This window comes from Crassostrea angulata, chromosome 1, assembly GCF_025612915.1.
Source record: "Crassostrea angulata isolate pt1a10 chromosome 1, ASM2561291v2, whole genome shotgun sequence".
Lineage (NCBI taxonomy): Eukaryota > Metazoa > Mollusca > Bivalvia > Ostreida > Ostreidae > Magallana > Magallana angulata.
Window position 1 is genome coordinate 52,470,560 of NC_069111.1, and position 16,882 is coordinate 52,487,441.

Genomic DNA, 16,882 nt, shown 5'->3' on the forward strand with positions numbered 1-16,882 from the left:
TTCATTTTCAAATATCTAGGTCAATGACCTACTTTTTCTACTAGTGACCTCTGAATGTTTTTTTTTCAAATTGTCAAAATTGTCCACCATTTTCAAGATTTTCTTTATTTTGTAATTATTAGAAATGATAAAACAATTTGTAGGTTGGAAAATGATTAAATACGAATAGCTTCACTAATTTTGTATTTGAATGAATCGTTTTAAGCTCATATTTTAAGATAAATTTAGTCCGAATATCCTCTATCAACTTCCAAAATTGTACCCATTTTTGATCGAGTTTTGCAAAAAACTGACCAATAGAAGCTCCAAACCAATGATTGCCTAAAACTGTTTTTATTGTCTGTATTATGTTGACATTAACATTATATAAGGTCAATGATCTCAATTTCGAGATATTTTATCTTGAATCGATTTTAGGTATTTTAAAGATTTTTCCAATCGCGTGCAAGCCAGTGATTTGAATTTATAGACGAGTAAAAACAGCCATAAAATATGTAATATTATATGAAAAAACACATAGAAACTTAACTTTTGCAATGACATTGCAACAGAAATTTTTTATGAGAAAATACGAAAATGAAAAAAATTAGTCCGAATTTCCTCTGTTTCAATTTTAATCTACCTTTGTCGGAGCATACCTTCCTCAAATAAACAAATCATGGATATCAATATCAGTATTTGTTAAAAACGTTGTTATTTTTTGTTTTTAAAAAAACTTTTGACTTATTATATTTTTTGAAATCTCAAACCCTGAGTAAACGTATCCTTTAAAAAAATCACATTAAACCTTGCATAATTGACAAATGATCTATTGAAATATGATCAGAAGTCATATTTCTACCTTAAGATCAATAACTAATATTCATTTAGAAGTTAAAATTTATAACAAAAAAATAATTAAAATTCTTAACTCCACCACTCCCCAAATAAAATCTGGTTTTAAAGATTCATATTTCTTACATTCTTGTATGTGTACAGTAGCGAATTTTAAATCATTTCTTGATTGATTTTTCTCCTAATGCACATTAACATTTTGGAAATTGCTTAATTTGATTTTTAATAAGATTTATGAACAAAATGTTATTTGCATGTGTATTCGCCTATTTGGGGCAATTGTAAAGTCTCCTAAACAAAGCAGTGTCATCATTAGGCTAGAAATTACCCACATGGATCAAACACTTCATACAGGTATAAATAAGATAAAAAAAACTTTATTATTTATAGTTCTAGATTGTCAGGGTGTCTCCAAGGGGGCATAACCTATATATAATTTAATGCACAATGACACAAAGAGCAAGACTAAATTATATGGTTTAAAAACTGAACTTTATTTATTTTACAACGATTGATAAGCAAATTCTACAACTTATACAACTATACATTTTATATCAATATCACTCGTTGGCACGGATGTTAGCGCGAGGTAATCCTTGGTGTGGGAAGAAGCCGGAGTACCCGGAGAAAACCCCCGTGGCGACCGCCATACCCCATCACATACAGCCACTGTCGATCGCAGGGGTGACAAGCGAATGCATTAACAAATGGTTTAGGGACGAGGAAGTTACCAAAATATACAGTGTATCATAAATTCATAAAGGGGGGGGGGGTTAAAGACAATACCTTGGGGTCATGTATTTTACACCAATTGATGCATCATAAATACATTAGAAGATATTTTGTATTTTCCTGTTTCGTGGGGTCAGAACAATCCCATAGGGTTATGGCCTACATTGTATTTGATACATTATAATAGCGGACGTGCATGAACGGAGGAAATTCGAATTGAAATCTGCACATTGTTCAAAGAAAATTTTGTGGACCCGCGTGAAAAAGTTCTACATATCCCAATAATCCTTGCGGTGCATAGTAACATGGTGGAACAGGAAGCATTTCTACGCAAAATTCTTACCTCTAAATTGCATACATCATTTACATTTAACAATGAAAAAATCATTTCAAAAACATTTAAGTAAACAACACATATGCTTACGTAAAAGAACTGTACCTATCTGAACTTTTACTGACGTCATTTCCTTCCCCAAAATTTGTCCGACAATTTACGAAAATTGTCGAGCGCAAAAGAAAGTTAAGTATGACATCACAGTGATCTTGCGTTTTAATTTCCCGTGATACATTTAGAGGTGGATCAAGCATCTGTACTGGATGTAACGTGTAGGAAGTACTCTGTATCAATGTTAACGGTGACTCTTTGGCTGATTAGTTTTGTTTTGATAATTGTTTTGCTTAGTAAATACACATGCAAGTTCCGTGCTAAATTTACTGTCATACTGATCCAATCATATATGCATATGTTAGGAAGGTGACAAAAAAATATTAAAAAAGAAAAGTCCAATCTTTATTATATCTAAGTGCAGCCACGTCATTTTGTAATGAATAAATAAAAGAAAAAAATTAAACTGTTAAAATATCTACATGAATTTGTTATAGTTGCATATGTGGTAACACATTTCAATAATATTGGATATCAAACAAAAAAAAAAAGAGTGAGGACACATGTCTACAATGTAGCGTACAACAATTAAAAAGATTAAAAAAAACAAAGTTGATGTCAAAGAGGAAAACAATTAAAACACAGGTAACAAGGAACGAAATATGAGAAATAACACAGACACACAATTCATTGTTTACTGATTTTAATGATCATTATTAAAAGGTAAAGGAATCATTATGATAAAAAAATGTATTTACATAAAAAAAAAACCAAACGGCTTTGTGTTTATCAAAATATTTTAATAAGTTCGTTTAACATATTATTAATGCTCAGTGGTACTTGTTTAAGTGTATAAGCCTAGGAAGGGACCATTGGAATAAAAGTTTGATAACTTCGGGCTCCTTGCGATGGTTAAAGTTTTCGAGACAAAGCCAAAGTTTTTTGGTTAGGGCAAGTCCACGGGTTGCATTTAACAACGATGAAAGATGTGTGGTTTCTTCTGCGCTCGCCCCAACGGGCACGCCGTAAAACATATTACATTAAAAAGATAGACCCATTCCTTCCTATTATAACTCCAGACAAAGATCAGTTATTTGTAACATGCATGTATTTTTATGACCTATTCTTAAAAACCCTTTGCACTATTTTTATTATTATTAGCGAAGCGAGCTCTACCGGCAAGGCGTGTGTGAATAGAAAATTTGGACTAGTCAAACATTCATTCAACGGTTTTTTTTTTTGGCGTCAGTAAATCAGACCAGTAATGCATTGATTTAATCGTCCCAGTAGTTCTCTGTAATCATGGCAATTTTTATCACTTTACACTCTCACGAGAATCAACAAGACAATAAAAATAATAACGATGTATACGACATACAGTCAATGCTACCTCTAAAGTTCACCTCAGTACACTCTCAATTAAAAAACAATCGAGTGACGTCACAAAGGCTTACACATTGATCCGATAATTTGTTTCGGAGTCAGTAAAATTTGACCCACAATTCATAGTACCAATGGTTTCCAACCTCACGTTCTCGCGAGAATCGAAGTAAAACTTTTGAGAAGCATATGAAATGTGTAATTTTAAGAACATCATGCTTTTAAGTAAATAAAACAGTATATTTCGCGTACTTTTATTTCTCAGGGGAGTTTTGAAGAGACAGGCGACACTTAACAAACGTCAGCTTTGACGTCACAATAAGCACTGATAAGGGGAAATTACTGTAATTGAAGTTATTGTAAATCTGCTGAAATGACCAAAATCCTCTCAAAATCTTGCAAAGGCTAAGCTAAAGAACAGCTGAAGAATAAGGACAGTTCATCAGATCGAGAAACAGTTGTAAAATGCACTCATTTGGATGAATGTTCACATTTATTTTATTCACTAAAATTACGGTAAATTCCTGGAACGTACAAGTAGCATCACTTTTTTTTAAAAGGGGGTGGGCGGGTGTATGGGTAGATGGCAGCCTCATCCAAAAAGTCTTTGCAAGCAAAAAGGAAAAAAATCATGAAAATTCTAATCCTTCAGCTCTTTAGCAGTTCAATGGTTTCTTTATTTTCACTTCCATTTAATACAAGGGGGGGGGGGCAACATGTTCTTTTAATATGATAAGCAAATATTTTTAAGCGTAGATTAAAAAACAATTAAAAATTATTTTTTTTTTAAAGTGGAGGGGGCAAATCCATGATAAGTCGATTTTCTATGTGTAAATTGAAAAAAAAATGAAATATTTTATATCATTTATTTAACATGGGGGGGGGGGGGGCTCTATTATGATGAGTCCAGTTTTATATGTAGGTTTAGGAAAAAATGCCTACAGCAAGAAAAAGGGGGGGGGGGGTGAACTGACGTTACAATCACTTTAAAAGAGGAGATACAGTGCAATGCATATTTATAAATTAAAATCTGTATTATTCGACAACATTATATCTGAGATTAAACTACTGTTCTACAGTCGTTTTACCGGTAACGAATATTTGCCAGTATCGAATAATTTTCAGAAAAAATATTGGTGAAAAACGAAGTTAAGGTATTAAAAATCCAAGCTAGGTAATTATAATACAGAAATAAATACTCTATCAGTGTGTGGAGTTGTTTGACATTTGCACGATTATTTACCGTATTATTTACAAATTAAAAAGGTGACCCACATATGAACTGCCGGAAGTGCAAGGCAGAAAAAACGAAAGTGTGAAAACGATTAAACCTAACTATGAAAATAAGTTTGTTATTGAACCCTTTTAAGTGGATAATTAGTAATTGTCATCCATTTAATGAGATTATGCATTATATCAAATAATAATTGAGCTTTGATTGAAATTAAGACTTCAGATAGAACCACGTGTAGTTTTCCTAGTGTCGGTTCATTGCGACAGTAGTATTATTTCGCTGGATAAATTGATAGATATACGGACAAAACAAAGGCAAAAGGCAACTACTTATCATTAATTACTATTATAAAGTGTTTTCATGAAAATTCAATTTCAAAAAGTAACGCAAAAAGAAACTGTTCAAGTCCATTTTCAATTTGACGGGAAACGGTACGATAAAAATAACGATCATATTATTTGTTTAAATAACATATTTCCACCATTATTTTTTCCTTCTTCACTAATAAGTCTATTTACATGTACCTCTAGTGCATTTTTGAAATTAATCCGCCCCAAAATATTCGGTCAGAGGTGACAGAGGGCGCTTGATTCGATACTGGAAAACGTATTCGAAACTAGGAAAATGGAGGGGGTGTTGAAATAACTATCTCCGTAATTCATCCTTTATATTTTCGGAAGTTTGATACTACAGTTTAGAAGGACAAAGAAACGTGATTTAAACAAAAAATAAAAACATTTGTAATTCCGGTAATAATAGTCGCATGCACGACGAAAACGCATACTGGTTCGTTACCGGTAAAACGACTGTACTTATAAATAATAAATCATAACAAATCCTATAAACTATGAATAAAGAAAATTTACTGAAAATAGGTATGTTTTATTTTTTAGCATTGATTATATATATAATATATATATAATTGATTGTTTGGTCACATGCTGTGCTCGCCCCAACGGTCGTACCGTAAAACATATTAGGTAAATACCAAATTTAAGGTGGTGCAGGACACTTGCATTTTGTGTATATACTTCATATTGAAATAAACAATAAAGTATGAAAAAACAATATTTTCCACCCAAAATAATGTTACCTAACATTAAAGTGAAATGGGTTAGAGCGTTTACATGTCTGCAAGGACATTAAAGTCCGAGGTGTATTTTTTGGTAATTTTACTATTGATATAAATGAGTTTTCATGGGGGTAAGGTGTAAACAATTTACGTTCTATCCTGGTGTAGTCAAATCCTAACAGAAAAGAAATATTTATCCCTCCTGTGAATGAAATGGCAGGTTTTTTTTCTAAAAATAAAAAAAAGAAACATATTATTTTTCCTTAAAATAAAAAGAACCGTACATTTACACTTTTCTTTATTGTCAAATGGTCTATTTTGATCAAAATGTAATTTGGATTTAAAGAGTTTTAAAAAAATGATAAACCAATGTTTTCCTTAAACAAATTACATTACATTTTGCGTGATTTAGAAATGGTCATTGAGATATGACCAGATGTCTTAATTTTCTACCTGGTGATCAATAACTTATATTCAAGTTTAACTAAATACTGTAGAAACAGAAATATTCGTTGAAGATTTAATTTCGTTATTTTCGTTGGCAGTATAAATCAACAAAATTTAATCTATGACGGATTTTTTACCCAAGTTTTAATAAATACAAAGTTGATACGTGGGATTATAATATGACAAAATTAAATGCCAACAAAATTTTATTTGCTTAAAAAACAACGAAATTTTGCTGAACGAAAATATGATACGATAATACAAAAAACGAAATGATTGAAAATAAAAGTCTATTCTCCAATACAAATCTGGTTTTAAAGATGAAAGGAGCATAATCACGATTTTAGTCAATTTTTTTTACAATGCTTTAGTAATGATTTTCTAATGATCAAATGAAATTTGAGAGTCAGTCGTTATAAGAGTTAAAAGCAAGATACAAGGCTTACAATTCTTTCTTGTGTAAACAAGGCTCGTGTCTTGTTTTTGTTAACAGAGGTTTAAAAAAAACCAGTATAGTTTTTGAGAAATCGTCGTTTTCAAGCTATATGTCTATCTTTTTGCTCAATTTAAGCATAAAATGACAGTTCCTAACGCTTCACGCATTCATTTAGGTCTAAAACTGGAATGTTCACTTCCATTTTCAAAATGTAAACAAAAAATTATGATCTCTGTAACTTGCTTATAACTCAACGAATAGCAATAAAATATTGCTTGCTTTTTAAAAAGTCTTACTAAAGCATTGCAAAAACATTAGAATTTGAAGAAAAAAATTTAGACAAAAATCGTGACAATGCCCCTTTAAGATTCTCTTAGTTCTTACATTTGTACAGTTGGAAATCTTCAATCATTTCTTGATTGGTGTTTTCTCTAGATGCACATTAATATTTTGAAAAATTGCTCTCTCAATTTTTAAGAGAAACAGACATTATGTTTTAGTTATTTGGGGCATTTGTATAGTCTCTTAAGCGAAGAATAGAAGAGTCATCATTAGGCTACGAATTACCCACATGGGTCAAGAAAGAGTTATTTAGTGTTATTTAGAGGCAAACACTTGGTGCAAGTGTTGCTGTATAATGACAACATCTAGTTGTTATTGGTTTTCTTCATGAAATAGTAATGTAATGTGCTTGTTTTACACAAATACACAAGGAAAAATCTCAAAATCAAATATTTTAATTTCTTAAAGTTGTTTAAATCTGTATTTAAAAAATGATTAAGCCTTCTTGAGATTTTTAAAGTTAAATCATCAGTCGATTGAGATGATGAAAGCAATGATGATTGACAAAAAAAAGGCAATGTCAGAGATGGAAGCTTCCAAGGTCATACAATTTTCCTAGTACCCATATTTTTTTCAATAAATAAAATGCAGTGACATATACGTTTCCTTTGAGCAAAGCAATTAACTCATTTAACCAATTTTCCCTCCGTATCATAGATCTTACTTTAACATCTGAATTGTTTGATTTAATTTTGAGACATTTCTGGTATCGTTCACCAAAGTCAAATAGTTCCAAAAATAATTCATTTACTATTATTCGGAGTGATATGCTTCTACTTAAACATTCACCAAACTATTACCCGTGTTAATGAAAAAATGACAATAACAAACCTTGAACCATCTTAAAAATCCATTAAACGAAATACAAATTCAAAGCAGCGCAACACGGACCCTTAAGAAAGATAGAGGTAGGATCAGGTGCCCAAGAGGATTGAGCATCCTCTGTTGACCGGTCACACTCGCCGTATGCTCTTTGTCAAAATCGGAAAAAAATCGGTGATTTATTATAGTCTTACAATTAGTATGACCTTTGCTTTCTATTGTTGAACTTAATTTTTTTTTTCAAAGATTAGATAAAAAACGAATTCAAAATCAAATTTTATAACTACAATATAAACTTAGCTGCAGGTCTGTAGCTCCCGGTCTGAAAAAAATCGGATGGACGACCTGGGAGGCTATAGTGCCTCCCATAATAAAGAACTGCAATTTACGGCGCACAAAAAATTTCGCTTGTTTCGGGCTGATTAACCGGGAGCTACAGACCTGCAGCTAGATAGAAACTATGAGATTTTCATATACGCGTAATTGAGATAAGACCTATTTTTATTTACTTCATGTGCAACATGTACATGGTAAATTTAAAATTAGCAACACAAAACCATGCATTATTTAATAAGTATAATATGGGAGAGATGTTCACTATTTATGGAAAGATCAGCTGAGTTTCTGATGATAAACATTAAAAACATTAAATATTATTTATATGATCCGATATGAAAAGAATAGGAATCATGATATATAATGATAATCACACCAATCAGGCAAGTTTGAGGTAGGAAAAGATTTAATAGCATCCTTGATAAGGATATCAGACTCAGCCGCTCTTTAACTGAAACAGTTTTTTTTGTCAACATATTGTTATTATTGTAATTATGTATATCAATGAATATATTATTCATCAATTGAGTAGTTGACGATTTTAACACGCAATTTTTTTTCTAGATGTAATACTCACCAAAGGAAGTATCTAAACAGGTTTACAATTTATGACAAACATTAAACTGATAGAATATGGCTGTAATGTGAGCCGACCCGTCCTACCCTATCTTTCATTTTAACTTTCATCTATTTCATCATTTCTTATATGACGATAATCTTATCCTTAATTTCTTGAAAACAAAGATCGACAGTTTCCACCTTATTAAGCAAATGCGCTTGACTTTCTTCTTAATTTTTGAATATGTTCGACTTGACAATTAATGAAGAACGCATTTTAATGAGCGCCAAATATAATGGTAAGCAAACCAAAAGAAAATTATTGATTCGTTGTCTTTCTTTTAAAAGGGAGAGAGCTAACAATTACTTGCTTACTTATATGCTTAGTAAATCAGTAACAGATTTTAGAGAGAAAAAAAAACAAGAAAAAGTGTGATCGATATGGTGCTGAGTTTAATTGTATTTAAGAAAATTAATGGTAAAAAAAAAGATATTCTCGAGGAAATTATCGATCCCCTGCTCATACCGATATTCACAGCTTATAAAGTCGTGATACACAAAATATTCACTAAATCTTTGATGAACAAGCATGGTACTTTATGTATGGATTCTATTGTTGTCGAGATTATTTCAAGGTGGGTGTTTTTAATTGTATTTTTCATTTGCCAACATTCATTTAAGTTAAGGGTTAACACATAAATGAATATTATCTTAGAATTAGTTTATTAAGGTTTTCTGAAAATATGATAGCTTCAAAAACTTAATAGATGCATAATTTTAAAACAGACAAGCTTTGGTTTGGTATGAACATTTTCTATCTAATAAATGAATCAAGGGGATTGATAAAGAAGGTTTTTCAACATACTGGTTCCTTTCCCTAGATTATTACTAAGAACAGCCAAACAACGTTGTTGAAGAAAATTAGATTTACAAGAATTAAGTGTAATTAAAGTTTAAGGTACAGTCTGCTTCCCCCGAAGATTTTCACCTTTCGACGTTGATTTTTTTGCTGGTTAAAATTTTGGATCAGTCTGCCCCCCCCCCTTTTCAAAATCGATGCTACGTGCCTGGAATTACAATTTTTTCTATAAAGTGAAGGCAACAGCAGCAAGAATTTTAGTATTTATCTGTAAAGGAAACATAGTTATTGTCTCAGTTTTGAAAATTGATCTATGTGTTGATTTTCTTGCAATTTTGAAAGTTTCGTATGATTTTTTGCACTCTACCAAAAGTGGTAGATCAGTTAGTTCAAAGCTCAGATATCATATTTCTATTCGTGAATTAAAATAAATATCTTTATCTCAGAAGTAGAACCTGTGAAGTCCAGCCCATCAGTATAAAATAATATCTACTATAGTGGCGTACCATTAAATACTATAATATGCAATATTCAGACTCCCCTGGTTCTAAAACTTTGAAAGACGGGTTAAACTTTAGTTGAGTGTTCCACAGTTCATTGTTTGTTATAGATAACATAATATTTAGAGCAATTTTAACAAACACTAAGTGTATCATTTTGTTTATACACTGATGTAAATATAATTATATATTAAAAATTAAGACGCACAGCAGAGATCAGATAAATAACATACGCTTATTAGATCAAGGATGGGGTAACGGCAATTTGTAATGGTAATTGAGTGTAATTAATTACAAATTTTGATGTAATTAAAAGTAATGTGTAATTGACGAAAGAACTATATATGATATGAGTTAAAATTGGCCCCAATATTTTGCCATTTTTAAAGTGTTTCTGGTTATATTTTAGAAGAGTTGATGTAAAATATATTTTTCAACTATTTATTTGATTCATTTGCACTCACTGGCAGTATATGACGTCAGAAGTGACGCTATTTCTATAATTCAATCAAAATCAGTCAAAAATTTACATTTTTCTTATCTTTTTATGGATAGGAAATATAGAGCGCATGCTTGAACAAGGAACATTTTTTGTCACTTATTAGCCTTGGCTAGATACATCTCTGATTAAAATATTTTGCTTGTTCAAGCATTCGCTCTATGTTTTCTGAAAGAAAAAGTGCTTGAAAACAAGCTGTTTTATGCTAAAAATGCAAAAATGGCGGGAAAGGGTTGTCTTTACGATATCATATTTTTAAATTATGAACATTATGTAAAAACATCATATATATATCTTTACAAAGAAAAAAAGTAAAATGATGATGTTCATTTTAGGGGGCCATTTTAGGCCCCTTTCATATATAGTCCTTTTCAATTAGATGTAATGGTAATTTATTGAATTACTTTTAAAAAGGCATATTATTCCAATTACTTTTCAATTACTCTCAATTACACACTGATGTACATATAAATATGAAGCTGACCACTACATATTGTTTCCCACAATGGTACAAGATCAGGATAGGAAGAATAGTTAAAAAAGCGTTATTTACCGTACTAAATCCTTTTTAAAATAAACTTTTCAGTATATCAGTGTCCCAAGCTTAATTAAGTACATGTATTTGATGATTTCCTCAATCGCCCTTTTTAAAAAAATAATAAGGCTTATCCACCTTTTGGAATAGTTATTGTGTTGATTATCAGTTAAAAAGTTTAAAAAATCAATGTTTAATTTTTTTAAACAAAATCAGTGTTTCCTAATTTAAAGTAACTATCAAGTCATGTTTTGTAATTAATAGCCTAAAATACCTTGAACTAAGTTAAACGTAAGGCTTAAAATGGGTTTGACATTTGGATGCTAAACATGTCCACTTGGTGTGTTTTCATATTTCAAACAGTTGACATTTTTGATAATTAGGTACATAACAACAGGTGTGAATTGTGTTTTGATAACAATTATAGTCCCCTTCTACCTGAGATTAACCTGTTTTTGGGCATTGTGTTTATAAAGAAAAATATAGTCGATATAAATGCAAATGAAAATATTTTCATAACATATTTTGCATGCAGGAAATACTTTAAGACATTGGGGGGTGTGGGTTAAGGGATACGATTTTCAAATGGAATTAAATATCAAGGTGATATGGGACACCTCCATATTGTGACTTCCTTTGATTTGAAATAATAAAAATGACAAAAACAAACCGTCAACCATCAAAAATCCATAAAACGAAATACAAATTCATAGCAGAGCAACACGAACATCCGAAAAGAAAGAGGTAGGATCAGGTGCCTTGTATTTTTTTCTCTCTAAAAATTGTTACATATCAAAGTAGTTAGCAATTTCTAAATCACTGAAAGTATTTTGAATATGATGAACTTTTATTAACATTTTGTACATACCGGTATCTTCTAAAATGTTTATGTGCTGTAGCTAAATCATGGTTTTAGTAAATGTTGACGACAAATGTAATTTTTAATTTAATGAATTACATCTACAAAGTAATTTTAATTCAATAAGTAACATTTGAAAACTCTGGCAATGGTAATGGTGAATAAATTGAAGAATTTAGGCAAGCAATTGTAATTTAATTAATCACTTTCCATTGTAATTTACCCCTTCCCTGTATTAGATCAACATGGTATTTCATTGTTACGTAAATGTCGTTTTCAAAATTAATTTAATATTAATCATAAACTCAATACATTTTTGTATACGATGATTGTACATTAAATCTTATCAATAATTATTCTAAATGTGTTGTTTTTATGAAGATAAACCTTAACTTTTGATTAACACGGGTCAGTGATGAAGGCTGGAACAAGTAATATTTGACAGGCTTAAGTGGATGGACATCAGCTCACTAACATGAAAAACCAGAGTATTTTGTAAAGGTTATTTAAAAAAAATAATTTTCAAAAAATAAATCAATGGAATCAATTACATTTAGTTCAGATAATCATATGGGGTATTTTACATTTTGATATATTATTTGTGATATAGCATCATTCTGTTAAAAACAAACAAATCGTTTCAAATGCAAAAGTTGAACCTTATCTTGATGAATCGACTAGGCGCTATCCGAGTGAAATTGACATACCCAAGTCCTAAGAATTGAGAAAGAAAGTATAACTCTTCGTGAATGTTGTATAAAAACATGTGTGGTCGAGAGAGGATCTATTGCAAATAACAAAAGAATTGAGCAGAAGGTTAGATGGCTTTCCCAAGAAAAAAAATCACTTTTGAAAATCAAATATTTTTTTGTTATTTTCTATCCTACATATTTCTAATATTTTCGGATTTGCATTTTGAGCCTATCGTATTGCTCTTGCAATTTTATTATAAGTTAAAAGTTTTTAAAACTAACGCCAATTATAAAACCTTGTTGTTATTTTTTAAAGGCTAAATTGTGCGTTGTGTATATTTAACTTCGATTTTCTTCCTTAAATGCACTTTTCCTTTTTGAATTGAAGATGGAAAAAAGTGTATACTTAACTACATCAAAAAGCAATAGACCGGAACTATATCTTAGTGTAAGCACGCTTTGACTACAAGAATGATTCACTCTGTGATAATCGAGACGGGTGCCATCTTAAAAAATTCATGCCTTTCCAGAACATCAATAGAAAATGGTACAATTGTAGGGAAAGTACTACAAAGTAGATGCACTTCGTTCTTTGCAAAGAACGTGTGCATTGGTAAGAAAAAAGCAGGAAGAATTTTTATAAATTAGACAAAAATAGAGGTGCGTCAGTTAAAATTTTCCGTCCCCTCCCTTGCGATCCCGGCGTCAGATAGTCCCCTTATACAAAGGATTCAGCTGTTACTAAGGAAAAGAGTTAAGTTGAATGTACAATGAATGATGACAGTGTTCGAACGCCTCGTAAAAAATCCTTCTAGTTCTACAAACATCACTCTACCTGATATTTCTGTTAGAAAAAACTAAGATGACGTGCACTTTTTGTCACAAAGAGTCATAGGGGTCTGCGACTTTTGGAATCGCGTCATGGAAGACTTTCGATAGTTGCTTATATATGTCCTTGATTATAAATAAACGCTTATAAAAAAAAGGATTATAAAAAGGAAGTTGAAAATAAAATTCAAAGATAGTACGTATAGGCTGAACAGCGTCCATAACTCATACTGCTCCGACAACGACTGTGAAACTTTTTTGTTCAATCACTATACATCATGAGACCTAGAACCTAAGAGTTTACTGTGTATGGCCAAAAATCAAGAAGTGGAACGAAAATCGATGTGCATTTTGTAAAGTCAGAAACTAATACCGGCCCTAGAGATCAAGTCTTTTGTTATATACAAGTGTTCCTATTCTTGAAATTAAAAAGCTGATGCGCTGATTATATTTTTCTTTTTAAAAGGTACCGTTAAATATGGATCAGAGTATACTAAAATTGTACAATAGAGACGTCATAGTTACTAAATGATACCAGTGTTATGCACACACTTGTTTTCCATATTTATTTGTAACGATTGACTCTTCTTTATTTAAAGCAAAAATGTGTTAGAAATACCAACTTCAAGCGATTTATTTAATTTGCGTGAAATTTGCGTGAAATTTAAGAGAAATTATTTTTCGACTTTATATTCAGAATTTATGAAAGTAAATAAGACACAAAAATTACTTAAGCATTGCTAACGTTGACGTATTCGTTGAAATCCACCTTTAATTATGATTTGCGAAAGCCAAGCAGACTAAATGGTTAATTTTTCTGAAGACACGAATAGCAATTATTTTTACACGTTAATTCTACACCCGGTCCAATAAGTAACCTGTATCTGTCAAATTAATTCATAGTTATTGGACAGCTTTAGGGGACATACTGGACAGTTGAGGGTAATTGAGATGAACACAAACACTATGTAGAGACAAAAAGACGCAAATGCCAGTTTCTACATTTCAATCAATGAGAACTTCATGTACAAAACTATTATGAATATCCATGTAGATCCGATAATATTGATAGAAATCTAGCAAAATAACACAAGTCCCTTTAAGAAATCTTTGAAATATGACAAAAATCTGTAAATATTGACTTTTTGAAGAAATGAAAACTGCCTGCATATATATATGCAGATCATGATCCCAACATATAAAGAAAATTCTGACAAAGTATCGATAAAATCTTGAAAAAATCAATACATCTTGCAGAGTGCTTGGGTTTTCATGTCTGGAAAATCGTCCCCCGGCTTCAAGATGGAGGGATAGCGGAAATGCCGGCGCAGTCCTTCATCGGAAGTACCCCTTCTTTGTGCGCATTGGAATGCCAGATGAGATCATCATGTCAATTTTTCCGTTATAACTCGAACACATCAGAGTGCGACTTGTATGACGGAAAAAGATTTAAAAGAACCTCCTACGTTCACCATAACCAATTCTATCAGAAGATGCCAGATCGTAAGAAGTTCTTATTACCCTTCAAGTAATGCATTAAATGGTTATCCTTTTTATGTCTAATAATGCATAGTAATGTGAAAATTACGCTGTTTAGTCCTTTAGAGTGTGTAATGTTAGTGTTTGTCTTCAGATTGTGTGACAGGGCGCGACGAATGGTTCCCCGAGTATCACACTTGCATTTGGATTCCGACCCACGCGTCTCTATACGAAGAGGCAAAATATCTATGCGAATCAGCAGGGAAAATCATGTTAGGTATCAACAACTTTTCACAGGTCTTGGATCTGATGGATCTTTTGAATACTAGTAAGTGGTTTTGAATCATGTAGTTGTACAATATAGGTTACATCGCATATTTAAAATTGACTTTAGTAATTCTGATTCCAAGTACATTTATCAGAGAGGTTTAATCCCTTTTAGAATACATTCAAGTATACTCTCAACACGTTGGATTCAAAAGTTATGCTTTGGATGACGGAACTCCGATTACATCCACACGTCCGCCGTGGTGTCCGTGGCAGCCAGCGGAAGACTGGGACTGTTTAGGGGTTCAAAACGAACCAGGAAGCTGGTGTCCCTACGCCGGACTTGATGATTTCCCATGTACCGATCCTAGACCGTTCTTCTGTGTGTAGACAAACCAAATTCGCGTCATGGATGTACAAACACAAACTTCAGAAAATTCAGAGGGCTAGGCGTTTGTGGCAATTTTCGGACGATAATAATCCCCTTGAGGTTAAGAGCTATGTTAAAGGATGTAGGAAAATTTTCAGATTTTAAAGTTGAAATATTTTGGGTTTTTTCACTTATTGATAGGTTATCCTCGCAGCTATAAACGTAATATTTAAAATTTCATACAATAATCTATTGCCAAACAGTCTCAAAAGTTCAAAGATCAAGCTCTGTATGAATAGGTTTGACCGTTTTTAAGTTAATAAAACCCCATCTACATTTTCTCTACACACACGCCGTGGAAGTAGGCGGCATGAATTGTTTAGAAAGGACTATATTTACCCATGATTTGAGTACCCATGTACATATGACCAACACATCATCAAGCATTTGATACATATTTTAAAAGAATGACAAGAATAATCCAAAAGTTGTACAACATCATAGAAAATTAGCTCTCTTGGGCTGAATAATTGAATATCAGAAGAACGACCACATCTTGTCATAAAAAGTCCTGTAACGGAACAAGATTTTTTATTTAAGAAATAAGTTGATTACCAGAGGCGGGGCTAAGACCTATTTTCGGTTACTTTATATGAATTAAATACAGAATCAACTTTTGAATAGGCAATCATCAACTTTACTATGTGAATTAAAGGATTCACCTTGAATTTTAAAGGGGATATTCCGGACATCTAATACCCTTTGTAGATCATGACAGCTGATGTATATGTATGTTAGAGCTTTAAGACTTGTTCGATTGGAAGTAGGTCAACGTGACCCACATCTGGTACTTTATTGTACTTTATTTATTCATGTAGCATATGCTTGGGATCATCAAACTTTGTTAGATGTTGCATCTCATGATAGTTTTACTATAGTCATCGTGACATGCTTTTATCATAATACTTTATAATCCATTTTTATAACATCGCTACGTAAGCGACCATGGCCTTCTTTTAACATGTTTTTACTTTATCAAAAATCTTGGACTATTTGAAAAATATAATTCAGTTCTACAATTTATTAGAGGAGCTTTTCTACACCCCAATGTCTGTTGTTCTTTGCTGTCTTACCCAAAAAGTCGTTTGGCTGGAAAATACCATTTACAAGCAGTAAATATCATGAATACATAAACATAGAACGAAATTGATAGTGTATACCAGAAAATGCTCATTTGTCAAACGAATTAAGATTGTTTAAAAGATTTAATACTTTCAGTTTATTACGTTAAAATGTAAGCGTCCTTTTATCACGTGATGATGATCATCTGGGCTGCGTTCAAGATCGTAGTTGCTAGCCTAGCCGCTAGGTCGTAGATATCTAGGTCTATTGAAGGGACCGCTAGGTTAGCCGCTA

At 31.8% G+C, this 16,882-nt stretch overlaps 1 protein-coding gene across 1 annotated transcript; it reads left to right on the top strand.

Annotated features, from left to right (window-relative positions):
• Positions 1-9,164: 9,164 nt before the first annotated feature.
• LOC128172575 (uncharacterized) lies at positions 9,165-16,637 on the top strand. Its single transcript, XM_052838631.1, has 4 exons — positions 9,165-9,213; positions 14,608-14,853; positions 14,984-15,157; positions 15,272-16,637. The coding sequence occupies exons 1-4, from the start codon at positions 9,168-9,170 to the stop codon at positions 15,484-15,486; spliced, it is 681 nt and encodes a 226-aa protein (XP_052694591.1). The 5' UTR covers positions 9,165-9,167; the 3' UTR covers positions 15,487-16,637.
• The last annotated feature ends 245 nt before the right edge of the window (positions 16,638-16,882 follow it).